We start from the raw sequence: 24,624 nt of genomic DNA on the forward strand, positions 1-24,624 counted from the left end.
GGGATAAAATTTGAAATGTAAATAAAGAAAATAGTAATAAAAATATTTTTTAAAATCTATCAGAGAACTCCTACAGTTAAAATCGCCTTCAGTGAATTGGGTGATTACAAAGTTAATTCAAATAAATCAGTAGCCTTCCTTCCTACCATTGAAAATGTGCCGATGAAGAAGTAAGAGAAATGGCACAAGTCCCTTCCGGTCAACTTGAGCACTCGGGTGCCTTGCCAGTGGAGTCTCCGGACACCCGCAAGGACCTGCACAGGACTCCCCATGGGATCCTAAGACCTCTGGTGAGTGGAACACAGCGTCTGCTCCAATCTAATCGCACAGAACCTGAGACTGCATTAACTAGGGAAGCAGGCAACCTGGCCCTTGCTGGGGCACAAGTCCTTTCCTGTCCACTCGAGCACCGGGGTGCCTTGCCAGAGGAGTCTCCGGACACCCGCAAGGACCCACACAGGATTTGCCATGGGATCCTAAGACTTCTGGTGAGTGGAACACAATTTCTGCCAGGAGGTAGGTTCGAACACCAGATATCTGGGCACCTTCCCTGCAAGAATAGAGCTTGCCTGCAGAGAATACTCTGACCACTGAAACTAAAGAGAGAGCCAGCCTCCCAGGTCTGCTGATAGAGGCTAAAGAATCACCTGAGGAAGAAGCTCTAACCAGAGACACATATAACAGCTAGCATCAGAGATTACCAGACGGCGAAAGGCAAATGTAAGAATCCTACTAACAGAAATCAAGACCACTCACCATCATCAGAACACAGCACTCCCACCCCACCTAGTCCTGGGCACCCCAACACAACTGAAAATCTAGACCCAGATTTAAAAGCGTATCTCATGATGATGGTAGAGGACATCAAGAAGGACTTTCATAACTCACTTAAAGAAATACAGGAGAGCACTGCTAAGGAGTTACAGGTCCTTAAAGAAAAACAGGAAAACACAACCAAACTGGTAGAAGTCCTTAAAGAAAAACAGGAAAAGACATCCAAACAGTTGATGGAAATGAACAAAACCATACTAGACCTAAAAAGGGAAGTAGACACAATAAAGAAAACCCAAAGTGAAGCAACGCTGGAGATAGAAACCATAGAAAAGAAATCTGGAACCATGGATGCAAGCATCAGCAACAGAATACAAGAGATGGAATAGAGAATCTCAGGCGCAGAAGATTCCATAGAGAACATCAGCACAACAATCAAAGAAAATACGAAATGCAAAAGGATCCTAACTCAAAACATCCAGGAAATACAGGATATAATGAGAAGAACAAACCTGCGGATAATAGGAGTTGATGAGAATGAAGATTTTCAACTTAAAGGGCCAGCAAATATCTTCAATGAAATAATAGAAGAAAACTTCCCAAATCTAAAGAAAGAGATGCCCATGAACATACAAGAAGCCTACAGAACTCCAAATAGACTGGACCAGAAAAGGAATTGCTTCCCAACACATAATAATCAGAACAACAAATGCACTAAATAAAGATAGAATATTAAAAGCAGTAAGGGAGAAAGGTCAAGTAACATATAAAGGCAGGTCTATTAGAATTACACCAGACTTTTCACCAGAGACTATGAAAGCTAGAAGAGCCTGGACAGATGTTATATAGACACTAAGAGAACACAAATGCCAGCCCAGGTTACTATACCCGGCCAAACTCTCAATTACCATAGATGGAGAAAACAAAGTATTTCATGACAAAACCAAATTCACATATTACCTTTCCACGAATCCAGCTCTTCAACGGATAATAACAGAAAAAAAATAAACAATACAAGGACAGAAACCATGCCCTAGGAAAAGCAAGAAAGTAATCCCTCAACGAACCTAAAAGAAGACTGCCACAAGAACAGAATGCCAACTCTAAAAAAAAATAATAATAATAAAATAAAAGGAAGCAACAATTGCTTTTCCTTAATATCTCTTAATATCAATGGACTCAATTTCCCAATAAAAAAACATAGACTAACAGACTGGCTACACAAACAGGACCCAACATTCTGCTGCTTACAGGAAACCTATCTCAGGGAAAAGGACAGACACTACCTCAGAGTGAAAGGCTGGAAAACAATTTTCCAAACAAATGGTCTGAAGAAACAAGCTGGAGTAGCCATTCTAATATCGAATAAAATCGACTTCCAAACCAAAGTTATCAAAAAAGAAAAGGAGGGACACTTCATACTCATCAAAGGTAAAATCCTCCAAGAGGAACTCTCAATTCTGAATATCTATGCCCCAAATGCAAGGGCAGCCACATTTATTAAAAACACGCTAGTAAAGTTCAAAGCACACATTGCACCTCACACAATAATAGTGGGAGACTTCAACACACCACTTTCATCAATGGACAGATCCTGGAAACAGAAACTAAACAGGGACACAGTGAAACTAACAGAAGTGATGAAACAAATGGACTTAACAGATATCAACAGAACATTTTATCCTAAAACAAAAGGATATACCTTCTTCTCAGCACCTCACAGGACCTTCGCCAAAATTGACCACATAATTGTCACAAAACAGGCCTCAACAGATACAAAAATATTGAAATTGTCCCATGTATCCTATCAGACCACCATTGACTAAGGCTGATCTTCAATAACAACATAAATAATGGAAAGCCAACATTCACGTGGAAACTGAATAACACTCTTCTCAATGATACTTTGGTCAAGGATAGAATAAAGAAAAAAAAATTAAAGGCTTTTTACAGTTTAATGAAAATGAAGCCACAACTTACCCAAACCTATGGGACACAATGAAAGCATTTCTAAGAGGAAAACTCATAGCTCTGAGTGCCTCCAAAAAGAAACTAGAGAGAGCACACACTAGCAGCTTGACAACACATCTAAAAGCTCTAGAAAAAAGGAAGAAAATTCACCCAAGAGAAGTAGAAGGCAGGAAATAATCAAACTCAGGGATGAAATCAACCAAGTGGAAACGAGAACTATTCAAAGAATTAACCAAATGAGGAGTTGGTTCTTTGCGAAAATCAACAAGATAGATAAACCCCTAGCTAGACTCACTAGAGGGCACAGGGACAACATCCTAATTAACAAAATCAGAAATGAAAAGGGAGACATAACAACAGATCCTGAAGAAATCCAAAACACCATCAGATCCTTCTACAAAAGGCTATACTCAACAAAATTGAAAACCTGGACAAAGTGGACAAATTTCTGGACATATACCAGGTACCAGAGTTAAACCAGGATCAAGTTAATGATCTAACCAGTCCCATATCCCCTAAAGAAATAATAGCAGTCATTAATAGTCTCCCAACCAAAAAAAAAAAAAAAAAAAAAAGCCCAGGACCAGATGGGTTTAGTGCAGAGTTCTATCAGACCTTCAAAGAAGATATAATTCCAGTTCTTCACAAACTATTCCACAAATAGAAATAGAAGGTACTGTACCAAACTCATTCTATGAAGCCACAATTACTCTGATACCTAAACCACAGAAAGATTGAACAAAGATAGGGAACTGCAGACCAATTTCCATTATGAATATAGATGCAAAAATAATCAATAAAATTCTCGCTAATCGAATCCAAGGACACATTAAAACAATCATCCATCCTGACCAAGTAGGTTTTATTCCAGGGATGCAGGTATGGTTTAATATACAGAAATCCATCAATGTAATCCTTTATATAAACAAATTCAAAGACAAAAATCACATGATCATCTCCTTAGACGTGGAGAAAGCATTTGACAAAATCCAACACCCATTTATGATAAAAGTCTTGGAAAGGTCAGGAATTCAAGGCCTATACCTAAACATGTTAAAAGCAATCTACAGCAAACCAGTAGCCAACATCAAAATAAATGGTGAGAAGCTTGAAGCAATCCCACTAAAATCAGGGACTAGACAAGGCTGTCCACTCTCCCCACACCTATTCAACATTGTACTTGAAGTCCTAGCCAGAGCAATTCGACAACAAAAGGAGATCAAGGGGATACAAATTGGAAAAGATGAAGTCAAAATATCACTTTTTACAGATGATATGATAGTATATATAAGTGACCCTTAAAATTTCACCAGAGACCTCCTAAACCTTATAAACACCTTCGGTGAAGTAGCTGGATATAAAATTAACTCAAACAAGTCAATGGCCTTTTTCTACACAAAGAATAAACAGGCTGAGAAAGAAATTAGGGAAACAACACCCTTCTCAATAGTCACGAATTATATAAAATATCTTGGCGTGACTCTAAGTAAGGAAGTGAAAATTTCTATAAGAATTTCAAGTCTCTGAAGAAAGAAATTAAAGATCTCAGAAGATGGAAAGATCTCCCATGCTCATGGATTGGCAGGATCAACATTGTAAAAATGGTTATCTTGCCAAAAGCAATCTACAGATTCAATGTAATCCCCATCAAAATTCCAACTCAATTCTTCAACGTATTAGAAAGAACAATCTGCAAATTCATCTGGAATAACAAAAAACCTAGGATAGCAAAAACTCTTCTCATGGATAAAAGAACCTCTGGTGGAATAACCATGCCTGACCTAAAGCTTTACTATAGAGCAATTGTGATAAAAACTGCATGGTACTGGTATAGTGACCGACAAGTAGACCAATGGAATAGAATTGAAGACCCAGAAAGAACCCAAACACCTATGGTCACTTTATCTTCGACAAGGGAGCTAAAACCATCCTGTGGAAGAAAGACAACATTTTCAACAAATGGTGCTGGCAGAACTGGTTGTTATCATGTAGAACAATGCGAATTGATCCATTCCTATCTTCTTGTACTAAGGTCAAATCTAAGTGGATCAAGGAACTTCACATAAAACCAGAGACACTGAAACTTATAGAGGAGAAAGTGGGGAAAAGCCTTGAAGATATGGGCACAGGGGAAAAATTCCTGAATAGAACAGCAATGGCTTGTGCTGTAAGATCGAGAATTGACAAATGGGACCTCATGAAACTGCAAAGCTTCTGCAAGGCAAAAGACACCATCAATAAGACAAAAAGACCACCAACAGATTGGGAAAGGATCTTTACCTATCCTACATCAGATAGGGGACTAATATCCAATATATATAAAGAACTCAAGAAGGTGGACTCCAGAAAATCAAATAACCCCATTAAAAAATTGGGCTCAGAACTGAACAAAGAATTCTCACCTGAGGAATACTGATTGGCAGAGAAGCACCTGAAAAAATGTTCAACATCCTTAATCATCAGGGAAATGCAAATCAAAACAACCCTGAGATTCCAACTCACACCAGTCAGAATGGCTAAGATCAAAAGTTCAGGGGACAGGAGATGCTGGCGAGGATGTGGAGAAAGAGGAACACTCCTCCATTGTTGGTGGGATTGTAAGCTTGTACAACCACTCTGGAAATCAGCCTGGTGGTTCCTTAGAAAATTGGATATAGTACTACCGGAGGATCTAGCAATACCTCTCCTGGGCATTTTTCCAGAAGATGTCCCAACCGGTAAGAAGGACACATGCTCCTCTATGTTCATAACAGCCTTATTTATAATAACCAGAAGCTGGAAAGAACCCAGATGCCCCTCAACAGAGGAGTGGATACAGAAAATGTGGTACATTTACACAATGGAGTACTACTCAGCTATTAAAAAGAATGAATTTATGAAATTCCTAGGCAAATGTATGGACCTGGAGGGCATCATCCTGAGTGAGTTAACACAATCACAAAGGAACTCACACAATATGTACTCACTGATAAATGGATATTAGCCCAAAACTTAGGATACCCAAGATGTAAGATACAGTTTGCTAAACACATGAAACTCAAGAAGAATGAAGACTGAAGTGTGGACACTATGCCCCTCCTTAGAATTGGGAAGAGAACACCCATGAAAGGAGTTACAGAGACAAAGTTTGGAGCTGTGACGAAAGGATGCACCATCTAGAGACTGCCATATCCAGAGATCCATCCCATGATCAGCATCCAAAAGCTGACACCATTGCATTCACTAGCAAGATTTTGCTGAAAGGACCCAGATATAGCTGTCTCTTGTGAGACTATACCGTGGCCTGGCAAACCCAGACGTGGATGCTCACAGTCAGCTAGTGAATGGATCACAGGGCCCCCAATGGAGGAGATGGAGAAAGTACCCAAGGAGCTGAAGGGATCTGCAACCCTATGGGTGGAACAACATTATGAACTAACCAATACCCCGGAGCTCTTGACCCTAGCTGCATATGTATCAAAAGATGGCCTAGTCGGCCATCACTGGAAAGAGGCCCATTGGACATGCAAACTTTATATGCCCTAGTACAGGGGAATGCCAGGGCCCAAAAAATGGGAATGGGTGGGTAGGGAAGTGGGGGGGGAGGGTATGGGGGACTTTTGGTATAGCATTGGAAATGTAATTGAGGAAAAGATGTAATAAAAATATAAAAAAAAATCCAGCTTAAAAAAAAAGAAGTAAGAGAAACTACTACCTTTACAATAGCCAGAATTAAAATAAAATATCTTGGTGTAACTCTAATCAAACAATGGAAATACTCATGTAACAAGAAGTCTTTATGTAAAGTGAATAAAGAAAGAAAGAAAAGAAAATATTTTTTTTCAGCTGAAGAAGAAATATCACATTCATTATCCCTTCTTTTCCTCCATCATATCCCAGGTGACATTACATGATTCCCACCTTCCTTCTAAAGTTGAAAGCCTTTCTTTCCTTTTTCCTTTGATTTTACTTGAGGTATCTACATGCGTGTATGTGTGTTTATGCGTATGATCATATGTGTTATGTGTGACTGTGTACATGTGTGTATCTGTTAGCTAGGTGTTTCTAATATTACATAAAAACATCTCTGTGAGTGGGTTTGTTGTTTGTGATTATTTATTGTTTAAGCAATGAACGCTCTGCACTGGAAAACCCATAATACTGATCATATGTAATAGGAAACTAATGCTGATTTTCATAAACCTCATTAGTTTATGAGAATTGTATGGATAGTTATGGGGAAAATGGAAGCAATATAAAATCGGAAAGGGGAAGTGTTTCTAATCTGGGAGCAGGCAAAAGATCAATAAAGAAAAAGAGGCAAGATTTTTGACAAAAAATAAAAAATGTTACTTATAGTAAAGCAAATAGAGATTTTGTCTTATATTTACTTACAATTATACAAAATACATATGTGTATATATTTATATAATATGTATTTTATGTGTTGATTTTTATTTTATATACCTTATAAGGTATAAATATAAGTTATATATATTTATATAAATATAAATCATTTATATATATATGGTAATAAATATATACATATATATGTGTGTGTATGTAAGTCTGTGAATGTATGTGTGTGTGTATATATATATATATATGTTTTACATCCCTATAGATGAAAATGCTTTTTAAAGGAACCACAGACCAACACAAACCTGACTCTAAATGTGAGAAACATCCTGTCAAATTTTATATATAAAATTATTATTAAAATTATAAGGATACTTTTATAATATTTATTCTATGCATATCCTCTAAAACTCATTAAATGTCTTATTGCTCTAGATATTATTTCAAAAATATATACTGAATATCTATGGAGAAAATGAACAACCTTCTACTGCTCTTCCCCTTCTCTGTTCACTTTCCCATCCAGGTTCCTCCCTCCCTTCCCCTTGTAATTGCTTTCTTCTCCTTCCCAAGTGGAACTGAGGCATCCTCACTTGGGATCTTTAGCTTGTTGACCTGTTTGAATTTGTGGTATTCTATACTACTTTTTAGTTCATATCCTCTTATTAGTGAGTACAAACCATGCATGTCCTCTTGGGTCTGAGTTACCTCACTCAGCATATTATTTAGTTCCATCCATGTTCTTTTTTTCAAAACTCAGGATGTCCTTGTTCTTAATAGCTGAGTAGTATTCCATTGTGTAAATGAACCATATTTTCTGTATCCATTCTTCTGTCATAGGATATCCATGTTAAATCCAGCTTCTGCTTATCAGAAACAAGGCTGATATGAACATAGTGGAACACATTCCAGTCTGGCATGGTGGTGCATCTTTTGTGTACATTCCCAAGAGTGACATTGCTGGGACTTCAGGTAAATCTACTTCTAATTTTCTGAGCAACCTCCAGATTGCTTTCTTGAGTGGTTGTACCAGTTTGCAATCCCATCAGTAATGGAGGAGTGTTCCTCTTTCTCCACATCCTTGCCCACAGGTGTTGTAACCTGAGGTTTTGATATTAGCCATTTGTTGGGAACAAAATAAAGGGGGGGGCTGGTGAGACCCAGGGGAAGAAGGGGAAGGGATAAGGAGCCAAATGGCTGGCCAGAGTTCCTGTGCTCTGGGCAGGTGGATGCAGGAATTGGGGAGCTGCCGGGACACTTTCCACTCATCCCCGGGTGGGCATGCAAGCCTCTGACCCTCTCGGCGAGGGGTGCAGAAGGGGCAGCCCCTGACCTGGGGGCCCCAAGGCCACACTCTGTATCCCTGGGTGTATAGGAGAGAGGGATGGGGAAGAGATACCCAACACTGACCAGATTGATATCTTGATGGAGCAGAGACTCTCTATGGTTTAAAAATTTTATTATAGAAATGCAGGAGGAAAGAGAGAAGGTACAAAGAGAAGGGGCAAAGCCTAGAGAGAAAGAGTGTAAGAGGGAGAGAGGAGAGAGAGGACAAAGAGAAAAGAGAGAGGGGGAGAAGACAAAGAGAGGGGAGAGAGAGGGTGAGAGTGAAGGGTAAGAAGTAAGAGCATAAGAGTAAGAGAGCGAGGTGGGGGCTGAACAGCCCTTTTTATGGTCTTCACTATTGCTAGGTAACTGGGGAGGAGTTTAGCCTGACCTTTGGGCCATTGTCTACATGACTACTGACCATTCTTCTCTTATGGGGGCTGTTGGGGGTGGTAACTTAGTAGAGGCCAGAGTTCTAGGAGCATGACGGAATGCCTACCATGTCATGTAGGTGAATTATGACCATTGGGGTTCAGACCTCAGCTCAACTGGATACCAGCCTGCAATTCCCCACAGCCATTCTGATTGGTGTAAGGTAGACTCTCATGGTTGTTTTGATTAGCATTTCTCTGATCACTAAGGGCTTTGAACATTTCATTATGTGCTTCTCAATAATTTCAGATTCCTCTGCTGTGAATTCTCAGTATAGTTCTTTACCTCATTTTTTGATTGGGTTGTTTGGTGTTTTTGGTGGTTAGCTTTTTGAGTTTTTTTATATATTTTGGATAATAACCCTCTATAGGAGTAGGGTTAGGGAAGAATTTTTTCCCAATATGTAGGTTGCCAATTTGTCTTACTGACTTAGTCCTTTACCTTACAGAACCTTTCCAGTTTCATGAGGTCCTATTTATCAATTCTTGATCTTAGAGCATGAGCCATTAGAGTTCTGTTTAGGAAATTCCCCCCTGTGGCATTGAGTTCCATGCTCTGTCCCACTTTCTCATCTATTAGATTCAGTGTATCTGTTTTAATACTGAGGTCCTTGATCCACTTGGACTTGAGCTCTGTGAAAGGTGACAAATATGGGTATATTTTCATTTTTCTACATATAGACAGCCAGTTAGACCAGCACCATTTATTGGAGATGCTTTCCATTTTTCATTGTATATTTTTGGTTCTTTGTCAAAGATCAAGTGACCATAAGTATGTGGCTTCATTTCTGGGTCTTCAGTCCTATTCCATTGATCAACGTGTCTATCTCTGTACAAGTACCATGCAGTTTTTGATCACTATTGATCTGTAGTAAAGCTTGAGGTCAGGGATGGCAATTCCCCCAGCTATTCTTTTATTGCTAAAAACTGTTCTGGGTATTCTGGGGGTTTTGCCTTTACAGATGAATTTGAGAATTGCTCTTTCCATGTCTTTGAAAAATTGTGTTGGGATTTTGTTGAGGAGTGCATTGAATCTCTAGATTGCCTTTGGTGGGGTGGCCATCTTTACTATATTAATTCTGCCAATCTATGAACAGGGGAAATATCTCCATTTTCTGAAATCTTCTTCAATGTCTTTCTTGAGAGACTTGAAGTTATTGTAATACAGTTCTTTCACTTTTTTGGTTAAAGTTACCCCAAGATATTTTATATTGTTTTTGCCTAATGTGAAAGGAGTTGTTGCCCTAATTTCTTTCTTAGCCTGATTATCATTTGTATAAAGGAAGGCTACTGATTTATTTGAGTTAATTTTATATTCAGGCACATTGCTGAAGTTGTTTATCAGCAAGAGAAGTTCTCTGGTAGAATATTTAGGGTCATTTATATATAGTATCATATCATCTGGAAATAGTATTTCCTTTATTTATTTTTGCCAGTTTGTATCCCCTTTCTCTCTCTCTCTCTCTCTCTCTCTCTCTCTCTCTCTCTCTCTCTCTCTCTCTCTCTCTCTCTCTCTTGTCTTGCAAACTGAATCCAAGAACACATCAAATCCATCATTCACCACGATCAAGTTGTCTTTATCCCACGGATGCAAGTTTGGCTCAATATATGAAAATCCATTAATGTAATCCAATATATAAACAAACTCAAAGAAATGTCACATGATCATCTCCTTAGATGGACAAAAAACATTTGGCAAAATACAATACCCCTTCCTGTTAAAAGTATTGGAGAGATCAGGAATTCAAGGCCCCTACCTAAGCAAAATAAAAGCAATTTACAGCAAACCAACAGCCAATATCAAATTAAATGGAGACATACTTGAAGCAATCCCACTAAAATTGGGGAAAAGACAAGCAAGCCTACTCTCCCCATATCTATTCATTATAGTCTTCAAAATGCTAGCTAGACAAAAAGACTTTTTAAAGTGAACATTAAAGAAAATCTGCACAGCATTATTAGAACATTGAGCTTTTAGACTTGATTCCAACGCATAAGGAAAATGTCATGATGAGCATCTGGAGTGATTGATAAGTTGCTAAACTGGTTATCATGCAAATATGAGGTTCTAACTTCAGGCCATAGAACTCACATGAAAAATTTATACAATGGTACACATCTGTAATGATAGTGTTGGGCAGGTAGAGAGAAGAGAATCCTGGGTTCTCCACTATGCTAAACTATACTACTTGATGGGTTCCATTCCAGTAAGAGACCCTAGCTCAATATGAACAAAGTTATATAGCACCTGATGAATGAACCTAAGATTCTCCCCTGACCTATGTAGGCTTGTTCATACAAATGCAAACACATATTCTTGAGTTCACACACACACACACACACACACACACACACACACACACACACACACATGATTACATAAAAATAAAAATGCTGTATATACAAAACAATACTGTGAAAGCACAAAATAATGATTGGGAAAAATCATTCTAAGATCAAACAAAACAGGAAAATTATAGACCAATCTATCTCCATGGTGAATACAGATACAAAAGTAAATTCTTACCAGAATACTAGGAAAGTAAGTGGCCAAAAAATAACTGGTCTAACTTGAGTCCCAAGCCAGAAGAGGACGCTTGTGTCCAAAACTGCCTCAATAGCCAGGAGCAGAAAGCTTGATGCCTTAGAGACATAGGATGAAGTCAAACATGACTGACAAAAATGTAAATGAAATGAACTGATTACTAATGGTATAATGCTATTACTCATAGATTTATTATCAAAGAGTCTTCCTGCAGAAGTTCATGGGACCCAATGCCAATATCCACAGTTAAACATTAGGCCAAGATCAGCAAACTACACAGAAAAGTAAAATAAAGCACTATAGGAGAGAGAAAGGTCAAAGATACCACAAGAAAATGGCTCACACAATCAACTAAGCAGGGCACATAGCAGATCACAGAGAGGAAGCTACAAACATGGAATCTTCATTGGTATGCAATAGCACCTCTGCATAGATGCAAGGGATATTTAGTTTGGGGTTTTTGTGGGATTCTTAATAGTGGGAGTATGGGTGTTTCTGACTAGTTTGACTGCTATTGGAACCCTTTCCTTGTGGGTTGCCTTGTCCAACCTTGATATGAGGGTTTTGTGTCTAGTCTTATTGCATCTTGTTATGGTCTTTGGTTGATATCCCTGGGACTTATGAAGAGAAATGGAGGATCAGTGGAATCTAGGAATGCGGGGGGGGGTGGTGGTGGTGGTGGTGAGATACTTGTACATGGATGGTGAGCAAAAATAAGAGACGGAGATGAAGGGGAAGCTGCCACACTGATTGGAATGTAGTATGAGAGAATAATGTAAAACTATAAACAGCACAGAATTGTTGATAACCAATATTAGATTTGCAGAGAAGATTCATGAAGGGACATTGGTCAGCTGAAGCATGATGACCATGGTTTGGCAGATGTTCACCATCTGCCCAATTCTTTCTGCCTTGCTAAAACCTGTTAGATCATGTTTTTAATGTTAGCTCCCAAGGTCTATTCCCTTATTTTGCCAATACCTCCTCCTGAGACTCATTAGTAGATTCAGTTATCAAAGTATTGAAGTCCAGCAATCAAAATCTCCCTTTGACTCACCTAATTAACATGCCCAATTAAAATTAAACACCTCATCCTCATACAGGGTTTCCCCTTGTACCTTTATAAACTGCCATTTTATTATATGCTACATCTGTCTCCTCTCTGTCCAGCAGCATTCCTTTGTCACATTTACCTCCAGTAAAAATACCACTTAGCCCTCTCCCTTGCCCTTTTTCTTCCTTCCTCTTCTCTATCTTGCTCTATTTGCTGGCTTTGTCCCTTGTACCTGCCCTCTGTTGCTGTGGGGAGAATAAATCCCCTTGTATTGAGAACTTATTCTGAGAAATTGGTCTTGAGGTTCCTGACACAATACCTATTCTTTCAGTTCAATATAGGCATATCAGTATATACTAGATCACACAAATTGGATCCAGGAACACAGGTCACATGATCTAGTAGATATAAAAGAAAGGTTGTTAACAAGAGCAAGATTCCTTTTTGCTATAATAGTCTTGATAAGGAATTTATATCAATTTAATATATGCTACAAATGGCCAAGATATGGGCAATGTTATGCTTAATGGGGAAAAAAAATCAAAACATATCCACTGATATCAGGAATAAAGCAAGGATATCTACTTTTGCTACTCTTATACAATTCAGCACTGTAAGTCTTAGCATGAACAATTTGAGCAGTATTTCTCAACCTGTGGACTACAAAACATCTGCAGATGTTGCATATCAGATGTCATCATATCAAATATTTATATTATATCTGTAACATTGTGGAGAATACTGTTATGAATTAGAAATGTAACAATTTAATGGTTGGGGGTCACCACATCATGAGGAACTCTATTAATGTTTCATTGCAGTAGGAAGCTGGGGAAAACTAATATTTGAGATTTGAAAAGATTGAAACGAATGGATGGGAGAAAAAGTCAGCCAAGTGGGTAGTGTTGGCTCACAACATTTATCCCAGCACTCAGGATGGAGAGGCAGGTGGATCTCTGTGAGTTTGAAGCCAGATTCCTCTGCAAAGTGAGTTCCAGGACTACAAAGGCTGGAACATAAAGAAAAAATACATAAAGAAACCCCATCTCAACAAAGCAAACAAAGCAAAGCAAAGCAAAGCAAAGCAAAGCAAAGCAAAGCAAAGCAAAGCAAAGCAAAGCAAAGCAAAGCAAAGCAAAGCAAAGCAAAGCAAAGCAAAGCAAAGCAAAGCAAAGCAAAGCAAAGCAAAGCAAAGCAAATGAAACCAATCCAAACGAAACCAAACCTAACCAAACCAAACCAAACCAAACCAAACCAAACCAAACCAAACCAAACCAAACCAAACCAAACCACACAACATCATCACCAACAATGGAAGTCAAAGTATCTTTATTTGAAGATATCATTCTATACATAAAAGACTTTAAAGACTCCACCAGAAAATTCTTAGAACACGTAAGAATCTTCAGTAAAGTGGCAGGGAAAAATTATAAATTAAAAAAATACCCAGTATCCTTCCTATAGCCAAACAACAGCCATACTGAAGAAGAATGATGGCAATATTACAAAATCACAACCGTCTCCAAAAATAATATAGTGGCATAATCTTAAACAGTGAACCTTTTTATTCTCCCCTCCAACCCTTGCATTCCTGGCATATCTTGGTTCTTGACATTATGTACACAAATTAAATATTTGGACCTCAGATGCATAAATATGTACATATATGAAGAATTTTTCTTTGGTGTCCAGTTACATCCTGTGAAATATTTTCCATTTCCAATCATTTATCTAAAATTTCATGATTTCCTTTTTGTTTTTTACAGCTGAATAGAATTGCATGTGTGCACCTCATTTTTTTTGTCCTTCCATCATTTTAAGGACATCTAGGCTGATTTCCTTTCCAGCTGCAGTGACCAGAGATTCAGTGAACATAGGTAAGCAAGTCTGATGATTTGAAAGAAAATTGCCTCACAGGCTCATGAGTAGTGTGCTACTAGGAAATGGGTCTTCTTGGAGTAGATGTCAGCTTCTGGGAGGAAGTGTGTTACTAGGGGAAGTGTTTGAGGTTTCAGAAACTCAAAACAGGACTACTAATGCACACTCTCTTCTGGCTACTTGAGGATCTAGATATAGAACTCTCAACTCTGTCTTCAGCAACATGTCTTCCTGCATTCTAATAATCTTCCCACATGACAATAGTAGACTAAGCCTCTGAAACTCTAAGTCAGCCCCGATTAAATATTTTCCTTTACAACAGTTGCCATAGTTATGGTGTCTCTTCATGGAAATATAAACCTTAACTAAGACAACAATTAGGTCTAGAATAGTGTATTGATTCCTTCAGGTACATGCAAATGAGTGTATGGCTGGGTCCTGGAGATGATCTCTATATTTGGGTAACTCCACATACTAGTTTAAATTGTAGCTATATCAGTTTGCAATCCTACCAGTTGAGAATGAAGGTTTCCCTTGAACTTGAAAACTCGCCAGTATTTGATGTCAGATATTTTCTGGAATAGTGGGACATGAAGGGTGGGGGAGATGAAAAACAGGAGGAAGGCATGAACTATGGAGGAAGGAGGATAATACAAAGAAAAAAGAAGCAGAGATAAATAAACTCAAGATGTTTGAAAAGGTCATAGGCAAATAGATTACTTTTAGAAATACATATATATGAGAATATATATGTGTGTATGTGTGTGTGATTATGCTCTTTTCAAGAACCATAGGCTTCCTAACAAAAATCTCAGTGCCCAAAATAACAAACCTCCCTTCCAATTGTTGGTCTTCTGTGCCCAAGTGCCTCCCAAAAAATAGGAGGTTACCCTTGGTTTTCTCCTCAAAATTGAAGCTTCTTACCCTTTATTATTCTCCTCAAAATTGAAGATAGGATCTATTGCTAAAGATAATATATATTTCAGACATAGGTCTTGGAAGAATTGAGCTACAACTGACTCAGAAACCCCTCAGCATTGCAAGGTGTCATAAAAGATGCCAGGAGTAAAAATCAATAAATATTTATACTCCATTGTAAACTTTATTGAACCACAAAAATGACAACCACGGGAATGTTACCTCAGTGTTACAATAGTGACAGTTTTATCTTGGAAGTAACTAGCAGCTTTGTAATTGGACTTAACTAATCGAGGGAAGAATTTATACCTGGCACTTAATCCTGTCTAGTCATAGGGCCCATAGGAGAAGCTGCCATTGCCATTTTCATAAAGCAACATACTTTCTAATTGTATTTACACTTATCCTCATACCTGGAGATAGGTGTAGCTCTAACCCTTTTTCAAAGAACATTTTGTCCTCAATACAAGAAGAATATACACAATTCAAAACTAGTCAAGAATACAGATATCATATAATTGTAGCATGTACAATACCAGTTGCTGCATCTTCAGTACAACCAGTACATCCAAGACTAGGACACCATCATTGAAAAGGGGACAAATATTATAAAAATTAGAGAGCCATACCTTGCTTCAAGATAGTGTCTACTAGACATGACAGGAAAGGAGCACCCAGAAACTCTCAACACCTCAGTGAATTGTAAAAGAAATGAGTTATGTGCTAAGTGTTTTGCCTATAAATTCATAAATAGAGCAACATATTCTTGCCTGTTGCACATGGAGGCCAAAAATGATTCTCCTATGGAGAAGTAATATGGATCCTCTGCAATAACAACAAATTCTTGTAACTTCTCACTGAGACATCTCTCCATCCCCATTAACATTTTTTATATATTAGCATGCATTGGTGATTATGTATAGATGATATAATACTAAAAAAATATTTTTTAGAGAGGAAAAGTGGAGACCGTAAGGGAGAGATGTAGAAGGAAAGAACACATGTGTTATGAAAGTGCATGCAGGATTACTGAGATTCACAAGGGATAAAGCAGAAGTGGTGGGCAAAATGGTGGGGGTAAAATAGATGTTGGTTTAGGTATCAGAGTAATTGTGGCCTCATAGAATGAGTTGGGTAGAGTAACTTCTGTTTCTATTTTGTGGAATAGTTTGTGAAGAACTGGGATTAGATCTTCTTTGAAGGTCTGATAGAACTCTACACTAAACCCATCTGGTCCTGGGCTTTTTTTTTTTTTGGTTGGGAGACTATTAATGACTACTTCTATTTCTTTAGGGGCTATAGGACTGTTTAGATCATTAACCTGATCTTGGTTTAACTTTGGTATCTTGTATCTGTCTAGAAACTTGCCCATTTCATCCAGGTTCTCCAGTTTTGTTGAGTATAGACTTTTGTAGAAGGATCTGATGGTGTTTTGGATTGCTTCAGGATCTGTTGTTATGTCTCCCTTTTCATTTCTGATTTTGTTTATTAGGATGCTTTCCCTGTGCCCTCTAGTGAGTCTGGCTAAGGGTTTATCTATCTTGTTGATTTTCTCAAAGAACCAGTTGTTTGGTTGATTCTTTGAATAGTTCTTCTTGTTTCCATTTGGTTGATTTTGCCCCCTGAGTTTGATTATTTCCTGCCATCTACACCTCTTGGGTGAATTTGCTTCCTTTTGTTCTAGAGCTTTTAGGTGTATTGTCAAGCTGCTAATGTGTGCTCTCTCTAGTTTCTTTTTGGAGGCACTCAGAGCTATGAGATTTCCTCTTAGAAATGCTTTCATTGGGTCCCATAAGTTTGGGTATGTTGTGGCTTCATTTTCTTTAAACACCAAAAAGTTTTTAATTTCTTTCTTTATTCCATCCTTGACCAAGGTATCATTGAGAAGAGTGTTGTTCAGTTTCCATGTGATTGTTGGCTTTCTATTATTTATTTTGTTATTGAAGATCAGCCTTAATCCATGGTGATCAAATAGGATGCATGGGACAATTTCAATATTTTTGTATATGGTGAGGCTTGTTTTGTGACCAATTATGTGGTCAATTTTGGAGAAGGTACCATGAGGGGCTGAGAAGAAGGTATATCCTTTTGATTTAGGATGAAATGTTCTGTAGATATCTGTTACATACTTTTGTTTCATAAATTCTGTTAGTTTCACTGTGTCCCTGTTTAGTTTCTGTTTCCACGATCTGTCCATTGGTAAAAGTGGTGTGTTGAAGTCTCCCATCATTATTGTGTGAGGTGCAATGTGTGCTTTGAGCTTTACTAAAGTTTCTTTAATGGATGTGGATGCCCTGTATTTGGAGCAAAGATATTCAGATTTGAGTGTTCCTCTTGGAAGATTTTACCTTTGATGAGTATGAAGTGCCCCTCCTTGTCTTTTTTGATGACTTTGGGTTGGAAGTCAACAGAGGAATGGATACAAAAAATGTGGTACATTTACATAATGGATTACTACTCAGCTATTAAAAGAATGAATTTATGAAATTCCTAGGCAAATAGTTGGACCTGGAGGGCATCATCCTGAGTGAGATAACCCAATCACAAAAGAAATCAAATGATATGTACTCACTGATAAGTGGATACTAGCCCAGAAACTTAGAATTCCCAAGATATAAGATAAAATTTGCAAAACACGTGAAACTCAAGAAGAATGAAGACCAAAGTGTGGACACTTTGCCCCTTCTTAGAATTGGGAACAAAACACCCATGGAAGGAGTTACAGAGACAAAGTTTGGAGCTGAGACAAAAGGATGGACCATCTAGAGACTGCCATATCCAGGGATCCATCACATAATCAGCCTCCAAACGCTGACACCATTGCTTACACTAGGAAGATTTTGCTGAAAGGATCCTGATATAGCTGTCTCTTGTGAGACTAGACCAGGGCCTAGCAAACACATAAGTGGATGCTCACAGTTAGCTATTGGATGGATCACAGGGCCCCCAATGGAGGAGCTAGAGAAAGTACCCAAGGAGCTGAAGGGATCTGCAACCCTATAGGTGGAACAACATTATGAGCTAACCAGTCTCCCGGAGCTCTTGACTCTAGCTGCATATGTATCAAAAGATGTCCTAGTCGGCCTTCACTGGAAAGTGACGCCCATTGGACACACAAACTTTATATGCCCCAGTACAGGGAAACACCAGGGCCAACAAGTGGAAGTGTGTGGGTAGGGAGGTGGGGCGGATTGTATGGGGGACTTTTGGGATAGCGTTGGAAATGTAAATGAGGAAATACCTAATAAATTTTTTTTTAAAGGTTTTGGGCTGATGGTTATTGAACTAAGTAAAAATGAAGATGCCACCAGGAGTCCAACTACCTTTCCAGCTAATATAAATAAGTATATATTTTCTTTTAAAATATGGTAAAATTTAAAAGGAAGCCGCCTTTTAAATGGAGAATTACCATATATCTAAATGCATACTGACTATTGTCTGAAAGTGGAAAACCCATAAATGATTATGGCATATTTGTACAATGACATATTATTTGTCAACAAAAAACCCAATTACTGTTATATAGAACTATTCAGACATGCCTTGAAAACATGCTAAAGACAGAAGCCAGCAATAAAGAGCTCATACTGACATGAAATATCACGAATAGGAAAGGCTGTAAGAACCTAAATTACAGTGGAATTACCTGTAAATGTTTGAAGATGAGAGTTTATGTGAATAGTTTATGTGAATTCTTCAAGAGACAGTGGGCTCTAAAAGATATTATAAAAGTTTTAAATGACATTGAAAATACTTAAGCTATATAACTATACTTATGTAAGTGAATTTTACAGATCTTCAGTATGATTGAATTGAAACTTAAGCCTACCATACAACCACTTTTGCTTCTCATATCAACCAAAACATAGCGAGTAGATGCATCATTCTTCTTGGAGTAATTGAAATCAATTAGAAAGTAAAATGTGTTTGTTTTATATAATGAGAGGAGGTAGCGCTGTGTCCAAAGTCCTGGATATATCCTTAGAACCTACTTAATATTTTGAAATACAGTGACAAAAGTTAATCATCTTTAAGAATCCAACAAAAGTTAGACCAGTAAGGATATAGATTCTCTTGGGTTGAAAATTTGCATTTCATTTTTATGTATAGAAGAACTTCATCAAATTGAAGACTGCAAAGTTTAGGAAATTATCTACTACAAGGAAGGCATTATAAATGCCATCTATGGCCTCACAGTCAATAGTGAACTTATACAACATGCAATTATAAAGTACTCTCTCACATATAAGAAGATAGTTTGGATAATAGTGGTAGTAGGTACAACTAACATTTTTATAGAGAAGTAAGAAAACAAAATCAGTGAACAGGAATGGAAACATGGACTGTCTTTCCATTGCCTTGAGAGAGCCTTAAACATGTCATCTGCTTGCCATATTCCAGCCCTTTTTACATATTAGCATACATAGGAAGTTAGATGATAACGTTTAAAGTTTTCAAGAAGGCTGTATATCTTCCCCCAAGTTGTTTTGCAAGTAGTCAGTCATATGGAATTGAGATGCAGCCCTTGGACGCCTTCCAGAGTATGTGGTTTTGTATGGCCATACCTGCTTAAATACTACTGTTGGATGAGCTGGAGAGATGGATAAACCATCAAAAACTAGACTCACAACCAAAAATATAAACACTTGTATAATTCTTTTGTTGTGTGAGACATTAATTATCTGAATAATGTCTGAAATGTGGGAAGATTTTGTAGTCACAATCCTTTACTTTCTACTTAATGATTTGTGATTTATTCAAGCAGAAGCTCTGTTCAATATCTGAAGGTGCAATGAGTATGCACGTTTCCATATATTTGTCTTTCTTTTTGGTACTTATTTCTTTGTTTTATTGGCTATCCTTATTTAAATTCTGTCTTCTCCTAAGTGTAGGAAGGAGTGATTGGTGACTATAATTGGTCTCCACTAGAGATCCTGAGGTGAATTGGTTCTAGAAAGGTCCTGGGTAATTACTATATTGTTAATGAATTTTAGAGGATATGGACTCCTCTGGGATTCAGGGACCATAAGGGCCAGGGATAGCAGCTGGAGAGTATGAGTCGGGATGATGCAGATAGGTGATGAGTACAGAAGCTACTAAATTCTGCTCATAAAAAAATGAAAGTGACCTGGATCTTGAACCAAAAACTATGCATGCAGCCTTGGTGAACTTTTTACAATTTGGAAAATAAGCATGTGTCTTGCTATGAATCTCCGGTGTGATATGGAACAGTATTCCAGGTATGATAACATTCTTCTTTTCTCTGTCTCCAAGACATTTCCACACTATGCAAGTATTTGTTTCATGATCATCATATACCCGATTTTAAATTGGCATGCCTAGTACAATTATTCATTATATTCCCTTTTCTCTAAATACCTTACAATTGCAACATCAACAAGAGCATCCCTAGTCAATGTCATTTATTGCTGTAGTTTACTATATTTTCCCCTGTGGGTTTTTCACAAAGTCTGTACAAATCTACCACAAGATGGTGATTTATTTTATTTGTACAGGTTCCCAAATTTTCATGTTACTGGTATTATTGTATGTGATTATGCCTAAGAGTGGTATTTATATCATCTAGTTGTTTGTGCAAATATACAATGACAACTACTCAAACATTTTGTATCTACAGAATCCACAATGACTTTAAGTTGTACCAAATTTTAGACAAATGTCCCCTGTGATTTTTATGTGCTATTTCATTTGAGAACTGTGGGCTTATCATATAAACAGGCATAAAATTCTTGGGTCCAAAGGTGATAACATTTGGTGGTGATTTCTCTGCAATCTGGTTTTTTCAGGCATGCACAAATAACACATAGTTTCTACTAATTTATAGGAGAAGCAGAAACAGGGCAGGGTGATACATGTCCATCATGCAAGAGAAAGTTTTGGATACATAAGGAAAGCATCTTTTTAAGTGGTACATGATGTTTTCTTATATGATATCCCCACAATTGTGCTAATTTCTAATGCACAGTGTGTACATGTGCAAACTCTGCATTCAGCTGAATTAAACTTTGTAAGTTTGTGAAGGTGCACGCAGTAAGGATTAGTCATTTCTTAGAGAGTTGCTAAGATCTCTTGATATTTCTCTGGCATTGTCAGCTTTGAGGCATGTTATTGATTCATTATTCAGTGTTGTTCATAATCACTGTAGGTTGGAGCAGGAAGTGTACATGTGACTATGATACACTACATCATAACCAGTTCTGACCCTACTTGGAGATACAGAATGATCATAAATAAGCAAACAAAATGGATTTATATGTGACCTTTCCAGCATATAGTTTACAATTGACAGTGAGATAGATTAAATGGTTGAGGAAATATTATGTCCATATGTTTAGGATGGTGGAGAACCTGACTGAATGTCTCATTTCACATAGAGAGATAGATTAAATTTAGTCAAGTATGTAATAAGCAATATTTCTGTCATATGAGAATGACAAGATGAAGGAGAAACACAGAAGAGGAAGTGATAGGCAAGAGAAATGCAACTATAAAATATTGAAGGGAAAGTGACTTACACAAGCATTAATAATGAGAGAAAAGCATGTGAGAACATTTGCTGAAATAGCACTTGTACCTGTGAGATACTGAAACATCATTTGTGAAGCATATTAAAGGAGAAAAGATTGGTCAGGAGACATGAAAACATGAACATGAGCTGTGTCTGCTTCTGTGTTCCAGTAAGACAAGATGTGGTCCTCATATATCTATATAATCTCACAGAAAGGGATGGATGAAATCCGAGAAGACTGGAGGTAAGACTCTGAATAATGCATGACAGCAGTTCAATGTAAGGAAAAAATGAATGGATCTAAATTCACATAGCTTTAATTCAAAACTTAATTTCTTTCCTTATACTATGGTAGAGTGGAGAGGTGGGTGATGGAGAAATGCTTTGGTAGACAATAAAGTGAAGACATGAATTTCACTTGGGGATTGTGAGTTTTTGATGACTGTCATCCATACTATGGATGGAATATAATTAGTTAACAGTGGAGCAGAAATTTGTATGTTATAGGGACATGGGTGTCTGAGTTCGAAATGGCAATCTAATGCTTCAGAGTATGAAAGTTTGCCTTGAAATTTATATAAAAATATGATGATAAAGGTCATACAAATTCTTCAAGAATATCAATATACAAAATAACATCGAACAAATTACAAATGAACAAACTAGTTACCCAGAATGGGCAGTAAGTAGGAAAAGAAAACATTAGTCCATTTTGTTTCTTGAGAGAAATATCAGAAATTGTCTACAAAAGAATGGGAGATAGAAACCAGTTAAAGATAAGTTGAGAAAAACAAATAATGATTGTAATGATTACAGCTATTTGAAGTTTGAGATTATCATTACTATAATGATTGTCAGATTAGTTGATGTAGAATATATAACCTAGATATATGTTTGTTTTATTTTGAATTTTAAGGGACAATGATATTTTCTCATTGGGATATTGGAGAGAGAGAATGGTAATGAACAACCAAACAGTCATCTCCCAGTTCCTACTTCTGGGTCTGCACATTCCCCCATATCACCAGCATGAATTCTACATACTGTTCCTGGCCATGTACATCACCACTGTCTTGGGGAACCTCATCATTATCACCCTCATAATACTGGACTCCCATCTCCACACACCTATGTACTTGTTTCTCAGCAACTTGTCCTTCACTGACCTCTGCTTTTCCTCTGTCACAGTGCCCAAATTGCTGCAGAACATGCAGAGCCAGGACACATCAATCACCTATGTGGGTTGTCTGACACAAATGTACTTTTTAATGGTTTTTGGTGCTATGGAGAGCTTTCTTCTTGTTGTCATGGCCTATGATCGCTATGTGGCCATCTGCTTCCCTCTGCATTACACCAGCACCATGAGTCCTAAGTTCTGTGTGTGTGTGGTGCTGTTGTCATGGGTATTTACCATTATGTATTCCATAGTGCACACTCTACTCTTGGCTAGATTGTCATTCTGTGAGGACAATATAATCCCCCATTTTTTCTGTGACATATCTGCCCTGCTCAAGTTGGCCTGCTCTGACATTTTTATAAATGAACTAATGATATTTATCTTGGGAGGGCCTGTCATTGCCATCCCATTCTTACTCATTGTTGTGTCCTATGTACGAATTGTCTCTTCCATCCTAAAGGTTTCATCTACTCGGGGTATACAAAAGATCTTCTCCACTTGTGGCTCCCATTTGTCTGTTGTTTCACTGTTCTATGGGACAATTATTGGTCTCTACTTATGTCCATCAGCTAATAACTCTACTGTGAAGAAGATTGCCATGGCCATGATGTACACAGTGGTGACTCCCATGCTGAATCCCTTCATCTATAGCCTGAGGAACAGAGATATGAAAGAGGCCCTGATCAGAGTCCTTTGCAAGAAGAAAATCTCCTTATAATGACAAAACAAAGATTTTTTACTTAAATTTATCTCACTAAAATATTGATATTATTACTACCTAATATATCCTTACTAGAGGGCCCACATAAAGAATATTCTATATAATATTCCCATTTGCAAAATGTTGTTTTCTGAAGTAGTTATGTTAGCGTTAGTGACCATAGTGATTGAGTCATGCCATCCTCTCCCTTGCATGTGTGGTTCTAGAAAATTATTAGTCAGAACTATTATTTTTTTTTAAAAAACTGTTTACTTTTTTAATTTATTATATGTAAGTACACTGTAGCTGTCTTCAGACATTCCAGAAGAGGGAGTCAGATTTCATTACAGATGGTTGTGAGCCACCATGTGGTTTCTGGGATTTGAACTCCGGACCTTTGGAAGAGCAGTCGGGTGCTCTTACCTACTGAGCCATCTCACCAGCCCTATTTTTTTTTTTTTAATTTCAGTCCTTAAACCACTTTGTTATTATAAAAAATAGATTCTTCTTTCATAGAATACATACTAGGCACAGTTTCTCCTCCTTCCAATTCTAGCTCCTCCCACTGCCCATCTCCCCCAAATTTATGCCCTTGCCCTTTCCTGTGCTGAAAAATCTAGGCCTCAAAGAGAGGACAGCTAAACACAGATCATTATACACTAAGACAAGGTGAAAGCTCTCATATCAAAGATGGACAGAACAATGCAATAGGAGAAAAAGACTCTATAGAGCAGTCTAAAGACTCAGATATAAAACTGTTCTTACTATTCTGTTCTTAATACTCCCACAACATACTAATCTAACAGCCCTAATGTATGGGTAGAGGACCTGGTATGGAGTCCTGCAGGCTCCAGGCTTGTCTTTTCAGAATTTGGGTTCTTTGTGAGCCATTATTTAGTTGATTTGGTAGGACCCCTTTCTCCTGGTATCCTTTCTCCCTCTAATACCTACAATCGTCCCTCATGCTCCCCCATGGGGTTCACCCA

General features: G+C 37.7%; 1 protein-coding gene across 1 annotated transcript; it reads left to right on the forward strand.

Moving 5' to 3' along the window:
* Nucleotides 1–22,717: 22,717 nt before the first annotated feature.
* Nucleotides 22,718–23,656, forward strand: LOC110287868 (olfactory receptor 1468-like). Its single transcript, XM_021154374.1, has one exon. The coding sequence runs from the start codon at nt 22,718–22,720 to the stop codon at nt 23,654–23,656; it is 939 nt and encodes a 312-aa protein (XP_021010033.1).
* Nucleotides 23,657–24,624: the final 968 nt, after the last annotated feature.

Source organism: Mus caroli, unplaced genomic scaffold, assembly GCF_978045245.1.
Source record: "Mus caroli unplaced genomic scaffold, Mus_caroli_1 scaffold_13, whole genome shotgun sequence".
Classification (NCBI taxonomy): Eukaryota; Metazoa; Chordata; class Mammalia; order Rodentia; family Muridae; genus Mus; species Mus caroli.

Coding starts and splice junctions, on each gene's coding strand:
- LOC110287868 (XM_021154374.1), top strand. CDS start 22,718: ATGGTAATGAACAACCAAACAGTCATCTCCCAGTTCCTACTTCTGGGT.